General features: G+C 38.6%; 1 protein-coding gene across 1 annotated transcript in view; it reads right to left on the reverse strand.

The window, feature by feature from the left end:
* Window positions 1–12094, reverse strand: part of LOC135443685 (macrophage mannose receptor 1-like) — a 32671-nt gene that overhangs the window by 1360 nt on the left and 19217 nt on the right. Inside the window, exons 18-27 of the mRNA XM_064704189.1 lie at window positions 11938–12038; window positions 11435–11574; window positions 10217–10331; window positions 9384–9565; window positions 8640–8742; window positions 7178–7407; window positions 5061–5226; window positions 3978–4124; window positions 2824–2940; window positions 1827–1994 (exon numbers count right to left, since the gene is read on the reverse strand). Coding sequence (XP_064560259.1) covers window positions 1827–1994; window positions 2824–2940; window positions 3978–4124; window positions 5061–5226; window positions 7178–7407; window positions 8640–8742; window positions 9384–9565; window positions 10217–10331; window positions 11435–11574; window positions 11938–12038 — 1469 coding nt within the window. The remainder of the gene's footprint in view (window positions 1–1826; window positions 1995–2823; window positions 2941–3977; window positions 4125–5060; window positions 5227–7177; window positions 7408–8639; window positions 8743–9383; window positions 9566–10216; window positions 10332–11434; window positions 11575–11937; window positions 12039–12094) is intronic.

Consider the following 12094-nt stretch of genomic DNA (forward strand, 5'->3'; position numbering starts at 1 on the left):
AACCTGCACATCATCATCACTTCTGGAAACACATCTGCTAAATTAGGAGATCTGAAAAGACACGAAAGATTTTTAACGCCATATTCCCTTCAATAAAACTGCAGTGTTTTGCATATTCAATCCCCCTTCTTGCTTCTTTTGTAATAACCAGAACATCTCCAAGCTGAGTAGTAGTGGCTCCTGACTGTTTCAAGAGGACTTTTCTCCCTGATTAATTAACCTTACCCTTTCCACCGGCTCTGTTTCTTGTGGCTTCTGGGAAAACCTAATTGACTGCTGTGGACAGTTGAGCTTTCCTGTATCACACACAACTCTTTTGAGACCCAGTAGGTCTCGATTTACCATAATTTATTTGCATCTATAATTACACGTATAAACTCAAGCCTTCTTGTGCAGCTTTTCCCGGCTGTGCACAGAGGGCGCCGTCTGCAAGGCTTTTCCCGGCCGAGAGGGTGGGAGCTGCTGGATAATGCTGGGTGATGCTGGATGATGCTGGGTGATACTGGGCGATGCTGGGTGATGCTGGGACCTGCTGGGTGATGCTGGGTGATGTTGGGTGATGCTGGATGATTCTGGATGATGCTGGGAGCTCCTGGGAGCTGCTGGGTGATTCTGGATCATGCTGGGAGCTGCTGGATGATTCTGGATTATGCTGGGAGCTGCTGGGAGCTGCTGGGTGATTCTGGATCATGCTGGGAGCTGCTGAACGATGGCTAGGGCTCTCCTCATGGGCAGTGGGAGCCCAGGGATGCTCCAGGAGCCGAGCAGCTGCAGCAGAGCCAGGGCAATGCATTGGGCTCTGTGTGTTTGTGAGCAGGAAGGAGAAGCAGCTGTTAAATTTGTCTAGAGCTGGCTGACATGGAATAAACACCCGTTCTGCTGGGGAAGCTGGTGTCAGGGAATAAATACCCTCTGTACCCTGGCATTGCGCATCAGGGCCACTCACAGTGAAACTCATCAAACAAAGTGTGTGGTGATAGTGAGTTTCTGCTTTCTGTCGTCTGGCAGCAGAGAACTGTCATTCAGTAGTGTCTGTTGCCTGCAAAGAAAACTAGGCATTGTCCTCAAAGCAGATTTTTCCTTTAGAGAGCATGCCCTGAACAGCGCTGTGATTGCTTCTTCCCCCACCAGCTGCAGGTTGGCTTTGGTGGGGGAAAGGACTGAACCTCAGGAACATCCTGAACCTTGGGGTTGTGAAACAGGGCAGGAAATTGGACTTTTCTGCAGAATTAACAGTTAAACTCCAAAATACCACATGCTTGCTTGGCTCACAATATTCTGATATTTCTACTTCCTGACTAAAGCAGATGGTGCTCAGTTATACAGAAATACAATATTAAAAAAAAAAAAAAAGCTAACCAAAACACTTCTACTCTTTTCAAAGGTCACTATATGCTCTCTGGATTGCACTTCCACTCCTATTTAAATAGAATTGCTTCATCCATCTCTTGCTGGAACAGCATGTATCATAGTACAGCAAGAGGAAGGACAGCAAATTATTGATGCCACTCTTGTTCCATAGAAAGAAAATAGGAATTTCAGTAGAAAAAAATGTGTTTATGTTGGAGGAGAACAAAAAAAAAAAAAAAAAAAAAAAGGAAATTTGGATTTTTTGCAGGAAATATTTATGTAAGAAAATACAGTGCAAGAAAATCTGAGGTTATGAAGCAAGAAATCATAAATAGGGGAAACAAAAAAATACACTTGTATTATTTTTGTCTGAACATTGAAACATTTGTGCCAGTCCTTTGCAACACTCATATCGTTCTATTACTACTGAAATAAAGCCATAAATGGAAAGAGCGAATATTAAAGAAGTCACTTACTCTTTGGTTTCTTACAAATAAAGCCCTTTTGGGAAGAGCAGGGCAGGACACTCCAGCAGCCCGTGGCTGCAGACAGCTCCACGCAGAACGCCAGCTCGTCCCCCGAGGGCTGCCCCTCTGCCCAGTTGACAAAGTCTAAGACACTGTTGTCCTGCCAAAGCAGCTGCCCTGATGTGGCAAATGTTAGTATCAGTGCTAATAGATCCACAGCAAAGGTCTTCACCTTAGTGAATATTGACATAATATTACTTTCTCCAGCCTATAAAGTAATACTGCTTTCTTCAGAAATTCCATCTGTGGTTGGTTTTTTTTGATGCATTCTTGTCTCAAAAACAATATAATAGCTTTCCCAAGTTATGATTTGCAGATTTATCAGTTATAATAATATCACAGTTTTAATTTATATTTCTCTGTATGTTTGCCAAGGATATTAAAATTTCCAACTGAAAAATGTTGAATTTGGAATTTTATAAAAAAATTCTCAATTATTAGTTCATCAGCACTCAACGGAAATCAAGCAGCTTTTACTACAATGCTAATCATACATTTAGTTAAAATGAAAACTTTTTTTTTCTATAAATTCTAAAAAAAAAGTTGATGTTTCAATGGGCTGAAAATAATCTAAATTAAAATCCTTTCTGACTGCTTGTAGTCTGATAACAGTGTTTTCTTCCAGATGCATATTTTCTACTGCATGCTTTAGCAAGCAGCCTAATTTTCTCCCTACAGAGTCACAGAGGAGCTTGATGCTGTGGGCTCTGGCTGGACTCCCACAGGTCTTCCCCAGCCAAGAGAAGATGGGAGCCAGTCAGGACTTTTTCCCCAATAGGAAAAGCTTTCTCAGAGACCAGGAATAGGAGACAACCTCTGAGATAACCTTCAGACTTAGGTCTGAACTCTACTTCATTTGGTTGCTTAAAACCTATCAATTTTATTAATATTTTTTTCCATTTAATAAAGTCTGTTTATGATTATTTATTGAACTTAAAATAATTACCGTTTACATTTCTGTATATTCCTATCCAGAAGCCACTTGTCTTGCTTGCATATAAATCTGCATGTTCTATTAAAAAGTTTGATTCATACAGATCTTCTACAGAAGCCAACATACCACCTATAAAAAAACCAATGGAAGATGATATCCCTGACATAGTTACAGCTTTTGAGGAAGGTTAAGGTTAATAAAAAACCTCTCCCACTGGTAGGGAGTAAAGAAGGATTTAAATAGAGACCACAAGCACAGACAGTGAGAGACCTCCTCTAAGTGAAAGACACACAGGCACAGAGAAGATGGAGAAGATGATGGCTTTTAAACACCAGGCAAGGTCCACTATGTTTTCAGGTGACTGGGTGTTATTGTTCATAGGAATGATGAGTGATTATTTATTTGTTCTTCATGGTTTGCCAGAATAATGTGTAGCATGAAATGCTGTGCAACAAACAAATCCGCAGTTCAAACCGATGTATTAATTTTTGTGGCAGTGGTGGTAGCGTAAGAGGGCTAGGAGGATGTAAAAAGGGATGAAATAAAGGATCCATTTATTTTGTCTTTCCTGGCCTCCTCAGACATAGATGAGACAGCTGATGAGTCAGCAGCAAAGGTGAAGGAGTGCCAAGGTTCTGCTCCTGGTCCTGGCCAGGAACAGATGCCTCCAAGGAGAGGGAGGGAAGCATTTTCCCTCCCCAGGCTCTGCACTCTGCCAGGGAGCCTTGCTGGTAGAGCAGGGGCTACCAGGCAGCACAAGAAACCCCTCTTGGATCAACCCCTTTCAGATCACACAGTCCATGTTAAAAAATGAGTGATTGTTATTACGATATTTACTTTGCCTGTTGTGTAGAGAAAGATATGGAAAAGAAGGTATAAAGCCAGAAAGAAGCTGAATCATGTAAAATTTAAGATTTTACTAAGAAGAGAGATTTTGTGAATGAAGAATTATAACAAGAAACAAGCACAGCTGGAAAAATAGAGCAAGGAAATTTAAATTAAATGCAACATAATTGAAAAGCACATAACAGTAAAAAAATAAATGAGACATATATTCCTTATTTTTAATATTTGTAGATTTTGCATTGTTACTTTTGAATATTTTTTCAAGACTTCTTTTTAATGTCAAGATTGAAGTTCTATATTTGGGTAAAAATAATAATTACCTGATTGAATGCACTGAGTCACAGACTGAGCCCAGCTCATTTCATTGGCATTGAAGTTATAGCAGTGGCTTCGGAAAGGAATCCAAGATATGTGATCAGATTCAGGACATTGTCCAATATCCTGGGGGGGGTCAGAAGGAACTACATCTAGAGGAGATGAGATATTATAAATGCTTTCATTCAGTAAGGATTGCAGTTCTTCATATATGAAATCAAACATTAAAACCACCTTTTCTTAAAAGCGTTTAAAGTATTCTTTGGAACACAGAGCTTGAATTATCGGTGTCTAAGCCAAGAGTGATAAGGAGGATCAGGACTGGTCAGCTGTGAGAGGATGACTCAGTGTGAATCTGTGCACTTCTCTGTTACTAACTAAATCAAACTTGGACTGTTTCAAGGATACTTGAGTGTTCAAGAATTTTGGTTCCAGTTTGTTTTGTTATAATCAGCCCATTTAGATAAGTAAAAGAAGCATTAAAAGGCATAAAAAACACCCCTAGCAAACTCCCAAATTCTCAAAAAGTTCAAATAAGTTTTATTTAAAATGAAATATCATATAATAGAAATTTCCCATTTAATATTTTCCTCAAGATAACAATTCAAATTTCTGAACATCAATAGCAGACCCTTTTTTATCAGATACAACTCTTTCTCCTATATTCAGTTTTTGGAATCCAATAGCAATGAAGTAACAACCAGTGTAGGAATGATGTGTTTATATTGAAGAAACGAAATTCATTTTATACTCAGTGGAATTCACTGATTACCGACCATCCCATAAAACCTCTGTCAGCAAAACACTTTACATTCTAGACTCAGTGTGAGATGCCTGATGTGCTCACAATTTCTATGATCTGTCTGCCTTCTCCCATGGCAGCTATTACTCCAATCCAGTAAAATGGCAAGATCTTGGCTGGTGAATGCCAACTTCATCAAAATAACACATTTTCATGCAAATTAAATGTATTGACTGTACATACCCAGCCTTATTATTCTTGATATGTACTTAGAAATTTGTAATTCAGGCAAAGCAGATAAAGCAAGGTTTCTGCCATAAAACCAAAAGTCATTGCCATTGCTTACCTTCAGATTTTTTGCAGACAGGAAGATGTTTCTCATCACAATGTGCTGTTTTCCATCTCCCAGAGAGTGCTAGATAGACACAGGCTGTTTTCTGTTTTGGTTCTCTATAGTCCCACTTAGAAAAACTTACTTTCCTTTTATTGGTCCATCTATAATATCCATAGTTCTGAAATTTTAACAGACATTTGACATAACTATTGTAAGGTCTTATCTGCTGTTCCACCTAAATGCACTCATACAGAGGCACATTTCAAAGTGATACAGGCAGCTCAGCTTGTGTATCTGTGCTACTATTGTTAAAGTACTGGTTGAATCAGGACTCAGCAACATAAAAAACCAAACCCAGCAGGATGGCTCCCATGCTGGAACAGCCCATAGAACTGCTTCAAAGGCTAAATAATACACCCTGGGGACTCAGTTCTTTGTCAGACAATGTTGTAAGGTGGAATCACCATCCCAAAGAGTCAGATCTCCAGGAAAAGCAGGAAGACCATGAAGAAGCAGGAAGACCAAGAACATGAAACCAGTGGAAAGCTTAGGTGGAAATGGGTCTCAGAGTTGGCTATCACACAAGGACTCTAAGCTCCAGCAGTTCTGAGGAGAAACGTTCAGGAGTAAACTGCAGCCATCACTATGAGGAACCAGAGAAAATTATTAATTTGTGAGAAGCAAAAGAGAAATACGTTAAGGAGGAATTCTTGAGTCTTTGTTCAGTCTTTCTTGCTCCTCCCCTTTTTTCTTTTCCATGAAGAATCAGAAGAATTACAAGGAAAAGTGAAAAGACACAGACAACATATTGCTGCCATTAAAAAGAGGGGGATAAGATGTGATCTCACTGCAGTGTCTAGCTGTGCCAAGAGGGATGCCAGGTGCACAAGGTCATACTGAGCTTGGCATCATCAGGGCAAGGTCACTTACTGCCTAGGGAAAAGGAGGAACCACAAAGCTTGACTCTGCAAGATCAAGGGTGGCTTGTTTATAAGTACCAGGGGACTGTCTGGTGATTCGAGCTTGATCAAAATGTAATTTAGCTGCTTTCTAAATCATGTTGCTATGACTAAAAACAACCAACTTTCATATTAAGTGAACTTAAACACTATTATTTTGGTTTGAGTAGAGATACCCTCTGGACATTTACAAATTGAAGGATTTCTTTTAAGGTTGGTGACTACCCATCACTTGTGTGAGCATTTTTTCTGGTGGAGGCAGAAAAGTACATATTCTGTTAGAATAGTGGAAATATGTACTTTTCAGCAACAAGTTCATTTTATCAGACAATTTTTTCAGCCTTCTGAGGGGCTTTATCAGTGTTGCTGCATCATATAACTGGAAATGCTATTTTTACACAATATTTATTATACCTATCTCTAGGGATACTAATTTTCAGACATGTTTTGCAGTGTTATATACCACTGTGGAATCACAATTAGTAAAAACAAAGAATAGTTAAGAAGACTATTACTGATAAAAAGGCTCATTTTCATTATCAGGGAGGTTTAGTCAGATCAAAGAACAATGAAAGAGAAACATGAAAATTAAGTGCATTTAGCAACTGCATATTCAGTGGAGAAGCTGAAGCTCAATTTGTCACTCAGTCACAGAGCCAATAAAAGTGATTGTCACTCGAGTGTTGCCTTACAAAGTGGTGGACCTGGTTCTCAGTATTCACTACTTCTGGTGCAGTATAGCTTTTACTGATTTTAACCTTTGGGACCCAGCAGGTATAACAAAGAATGTGTGTTCAAAGGTGTGTGGTTTGGCTATGAACCCTTCTGAACCAAAACGTAATGGAAAAGCTACAGCTGCCAATGATCATGAGGCACTGGCCCTACTGATCAGCTTGCACTCTTTGGGCAGGGGTCACCTCTCCTAAAAATGGCCATCTGGAGGTTTACCAAATGTTTTTACCTAGTTTCCAAGATTCACACAGTCCATCACCACCAAAGTTTCTCATCCCTCTCCATTGCCTAAAATGGAATTTAATGATTTAAGATAAATGAAGTCACAAGATGTGAGACTGTCCACCATTCCTAGGTTTCTAAATTTGTTCATCCTACAAATCTTCTGCTAATAGCAGCAGTATTTAACTTTATCAACTATTAATTTTTTAATCTTACCACATTGCTGTTGAGCCCAATCCATAAGGGCTCTCCATACAGTACTGCCTGCAGCAGCAAGAATATATTACTGTAATAATCAAAAATGCTGGCAAGCTCTGAAGATTTCTCCTTGCATGCTTTTCTTGCTTCTTCCCAATTCATTTTAGAAGGAATGATTAAATAGCTGCTGTTGCCATAATGGACAAAATCGAAATCTGGAGCACTTGTGGGGTGAAACAGTTCAGGCTCTGTAGGAAAGAGGTACAAATTTGAAAGGAAGAGGAGAAAACAGTCAACATTTACAAGCTGCTGGATAGCAGTATTACTTTTGAGTAACAGACGAATATAACATGGCAACAGGAGCATCAAGTAACAGCCTTTCCTACATAAAACCAAAGTGATTTATTTTAATGGCGATTTGGAATTATTTTAATCTATGGTGTAAAAACACATTCAAGGATTAGAGAGAGGCAGAGCATGAGCTGTGTGTATCTATAAACCCAGGCTGTCCAGATGAAATGATGTCAATACTGTTCCACCATGATCCTCCTCCCAAATCTCTGTGTTCCCCCATCGCAGTGCAGGTGAAGTTTTTCCCAGGCATGAGCACAGGACAAAGATCTTCACACCACTTCAGTCTCAAAATAATTTCTTTCTAAGCAAATTTTAAGACCATGCTGCTACATCTTCCCTCACAGGATGAAGTGAAAAAGGAAACTGTATTTGTACCTATAATTATATATGCAGAAGTAGAAGGCAAGGGCCTAGATGTAGTGATGGGGGCAGAAGAAAAGACATAAACTTTGCTTTCAGTCATTGTTGAGGATGCCCTGGCAATTGTTTTTGCTGTTGCCATCCTCATGCAGCTTTCTGCACTTGCATGGGACAGACCTGTAAATCATCTCCCCCAGCTGTGGCTTCTTCCTCTATTTTGCCTTGCTGCTCAGCAGTTCCCTGTTTTTGTTCTGCAGACTCTGCAGTGTAGCTGTGCTCCGGATGTGTCTCCCACCCCAAGGCCCCATGAAGAAAACTGGAACTTTTGCCCTTCTGAGTATTGCTGTTCTTGTGATATGAAGGCCTTGCTAGAGACTGATGAGCAAACCAATCAGTTTAATCGGCCTTGGTTGACCCCCAACTGGGGGTCACTGGGGGATTTGGCTTTTTGTATTGTATCTGCAAAATAACTGCGTTCAGCCACCTGTCTCTGTGATGGCTGGGTAAAGCACAGATGGCCTCACATTTCTGTTAATAGAGAAAACAGGCATTTTGAAGGCAGAGACCTTCTAGGAACCTGGTTTGGGCATTTTTCTTATGATTAAGAAGGTGAATCCTGTTTTCAAAGTGTCTGTGTGCCAGGCGCCTGATTTAAGTGTGGATGTCTGCAGAGCAGGCGAGGTCAGCTCCTCTGAGCTGTAATGGTTGCATTGTTCAGTAAATGTTTTGCAACAAAAGAAAAAAAAAAGTGGAAAATAAAACTTACCGCTGTCCATCTGGCAAATATAGCTTTTATTATGCTGGCAGTCAGTATTTTCCCATAATCCTGCACCATCTACAGACCTTCTTGTCATTGCAACGCAATCAGTCTGGGGGGAAAAGGAAAAATAGAATTGTTGCTGATAAAATGCAAAATTTCCAGCAAAATAATAGAAATAGGTGTGAGGAGAAAAATTTAGTAGCTTTCTTTTCTAGTTTTCTGGTTCTTTTCATGTACTGCTTGTTGGAAATTAAATGCATTCTATTATGTATCTTAATCAAATGTACTTTCATTGGCAGATTGCTGCAAGAACTTTTGTCCATTAATTAAAATTCCTTGGAATGTATTGAAGCTGTTTTTACTATGGAGTTAATGGTAATCTGTACTGAATTTGTTGGAGTTTCATTTTGATTTGCATCATACAAGGAAAAACAATAAACCAGAATAAAAAGCACAAATAGTAACACTGAATATTTTCACTAAAATATAATAATTATAGAAAGTGTAATTATTTCTAGCAGTAAAGATTCCTTTTCTGCACTTCTAGACTTTGACAAAGGAGAGTAAGCCTAGATACTAAACAGGCCTATTAATTTCTGATTAAAGCTTTAAAAATTTGATCGTTGAAATTTCAGTTCACTTCTGCTTTAAGCTATTAAAGATCAGATCTTTGCTGAGACAGAGGTCAGGCTGGTATACTCAAACATTATGTCATTTATGTTATGCATTTTCTGATTTATTTCTGTTTACCTCTATTGTAATATACTTCCAGTCAACCACCATGAATTTATCTCTGAATGGGAATCCTGGGGCCCAATTTGAATAGTCAAAAATGCTTCCATCTGTCCAGAGATATGTATTCTCACTGTTAATGTCATTCAGCCCAATCCATGTTTCACTGGCAACATCCTTTAGGTGAAAGGTGAGGAAAGCTGATAGAAAATAGATTTTAAAATAAAATAAAAAGTACCTGAGGAGTTTTCTTTTTTTCAAATTCCATGTAAATCAAATTACAAATAAAACAACAGCCATTCATCTTCTGAATATATCTGAAATACTAACCTCAGTAATATTAGGCTATGAGTGAATGGTAAAAGAAAAAATTACAATGGGTAATCAAGCTGAAGCAGTTTAATTTCAGGGAAAAAAGAGGGGGGAAAAAAGAAAAACATTTTTTGATAAAAATTATTTAGGTTTGTTGGAAATATTTTAGACATAACAGCCAGAAGTTACTTCAAAAGGATTGTCTTTCCCAAGGTAGCATTAACTGCATATATGTAATTTCTGATGGATGTCTGTTTAATGTCTAACTTGAATACCTGTGAGCATGTCATGACTATAAACTATTACAATTTTTTCCACCTTCCAAGACCATGGGGAACAGATTATTCTGTTCCTTCCACAGATGACATTTGCCAAAACTTGGGAAATGTCATAATATCTTATTCCAGTCTTCCCTCTGGATCAAACACCTCCAGGTCTTTCTCCACAGGTTATTTAGGTCTGGAGGTAGGTTCAGCCTCACCATTATATAGTGAAATATGTGGCTTCATACACAGTGCTGTGAGGCTCAGGTGTCATACCTTGCACTTGGTTATTGTGTATAGAGGCCAAATTTCCCCCTAATTCTCTACAAACACTTCTTGCTGAGTGCCAAGTTAGTTTCTCTTCTTCTCTGGATCCAAATATTTTATAACACTGTGGAGAGAATAAAGGATTAGAGAGACTTTCAGGTGTCAAAGAATATTAAGAACATTGATTTGGATTAATTCTGTGCTAGTCCCTGCATGCAAAGAGCTGCAGATGGGGGATCTGCTGGAGCACAAATACTGTCAGCCAGCAGGAAGGAGACCCAGCCAACCCCAGTGCACAGCACTTACAATCATGTGGGGTCACTGCTGGGAAAGAGCAGACAACCACCAAAAGCTTTTGAGGAATTAAATTACTGAAAAGTAAAATTTTTGAAGGACTGAAACTATTTCCTGATTGTGAGCTTAATTTGGAGCAGGTAGTAAATTCTCAGGTCAAGTTTTTTCAATTATATACCACAGATGGAGTGCTAAAACCTCAGCTCATGTGAGAACTCACATGAGTGGAGCAGTGTCAGGAAGAAGTGCCCTTCTGAATGGGTGTTTTCCCTAAATACCAGTGTAAAATATTTTTTGTGTATCTTCTGAGGGACAGAAGACACGGCTCCTCCCTCTTCATGCCCTTTGAATGCATAAAAACTTTTCCTATTGATTGCATTGTGGAATTGACTTTTGGGTTTCCTCTGTTTGTTTTTAGGGTTTTTTTAAAAGTTCATATGTTCAAGTTTTTTTGCTCAACTTAGCAGAAAGCAATGCTTGCTTGTCTTTTATATTTGATTTGACATTTATTGCTTTTTGTGTTACTCAGCTTAGGATGAGTAGCTGTGATGGCCAATTACTTATGAAAAGTATGACCTTTCATTTTTTCATCTTTGTTACTCAGAAAAACAGGGTTACATTTACAGATAAGGATAATGGATCAGGATTTCCATGCAGTAAATATGCCTAAAATAAGCAGAAACCAGAAAAGTACCTATAGCTAAAGGCAGATGGTAATTTACAAAAATTATAATTTCAAACATTCAAAACACCTTTTTTTTTAATATTTAGTTACAAATTTGCCAACCTGAAAATGCAGGGCACTATTAACTAGCATACTTCTTAGTAAATTGGTGTTAAAAGAGAGAGAATTTATTTAATGAGATAAAAGGGATAGTTGTTTTCTTCACCCAGAACAAATTTGCTAAATTTGGCTGATATTTATTGCTCTACCTTATTTTTAAACAAAAGCCAAGTTTCAGGACATCCTCCCAGAGGTCGAATCACAGGAGGAGCAAATCCTGAGTAAGTTGAATTTTGCCTTTCACAGATAAAGGCATTTTGCACAGCACAACTTATGTCTTTCCATAAGCCTGAAAAAAAATGGAATACAGATAATTGCTTAAAGATTGGGGAATAGAGAGAAACTCTTGTGTAACCACAACAGCAGTCAGGCTCAGATGGCATTCATAAAGCACAAATGAAACATGCTTACACAAATACACTCCTCCTTCCTCTACAATATGTTTCTTTTCTAAGTGATGACACAGTTTCAAACTTGAGTGTGTTATAAAAAAATGTCAGTATTGTTGAACTACGTCTCTGTGGGGTAGACTCAAAAAATGTCAGTATTGTCGAACTACATCTCTGTGGGGTAGACTCAAATTTATGTACCAAACATTTTGGATTTTGATGCTAAATTTTACCCAAATATTTCTTGTTGCTATTTTACTCACCAAAATCTTCTGACATTACCACACAGTTTTCATCATTGTTTGCAAAATTGGGTTCATTTGGAGCCCAGGCAACATAATTCACTGGGCTGTCATCCAGCCATCTGGAAGAAACAAGGGGACAGTGGCTGCCAGCAGACATCTCAGCAGTTACTCACAA

The sequence above is a fragment of the Zonotrichia leucophrys genome, chromosome 2 (genome assembly GCF_028769735.1).
Source record: "Zonotrichia leucophrys gambelii isolate GWCS_2022_RI chromosome 2, RI_Zleu_2.0, whole genome shotgun sequence".
NCBI classification, from domain to species: Eukaryota; Metazoa; Chordata; class Aves; order Passeriformes; family Passerellidae; genus Zonotrichia; species Zonotrichia leucophrys.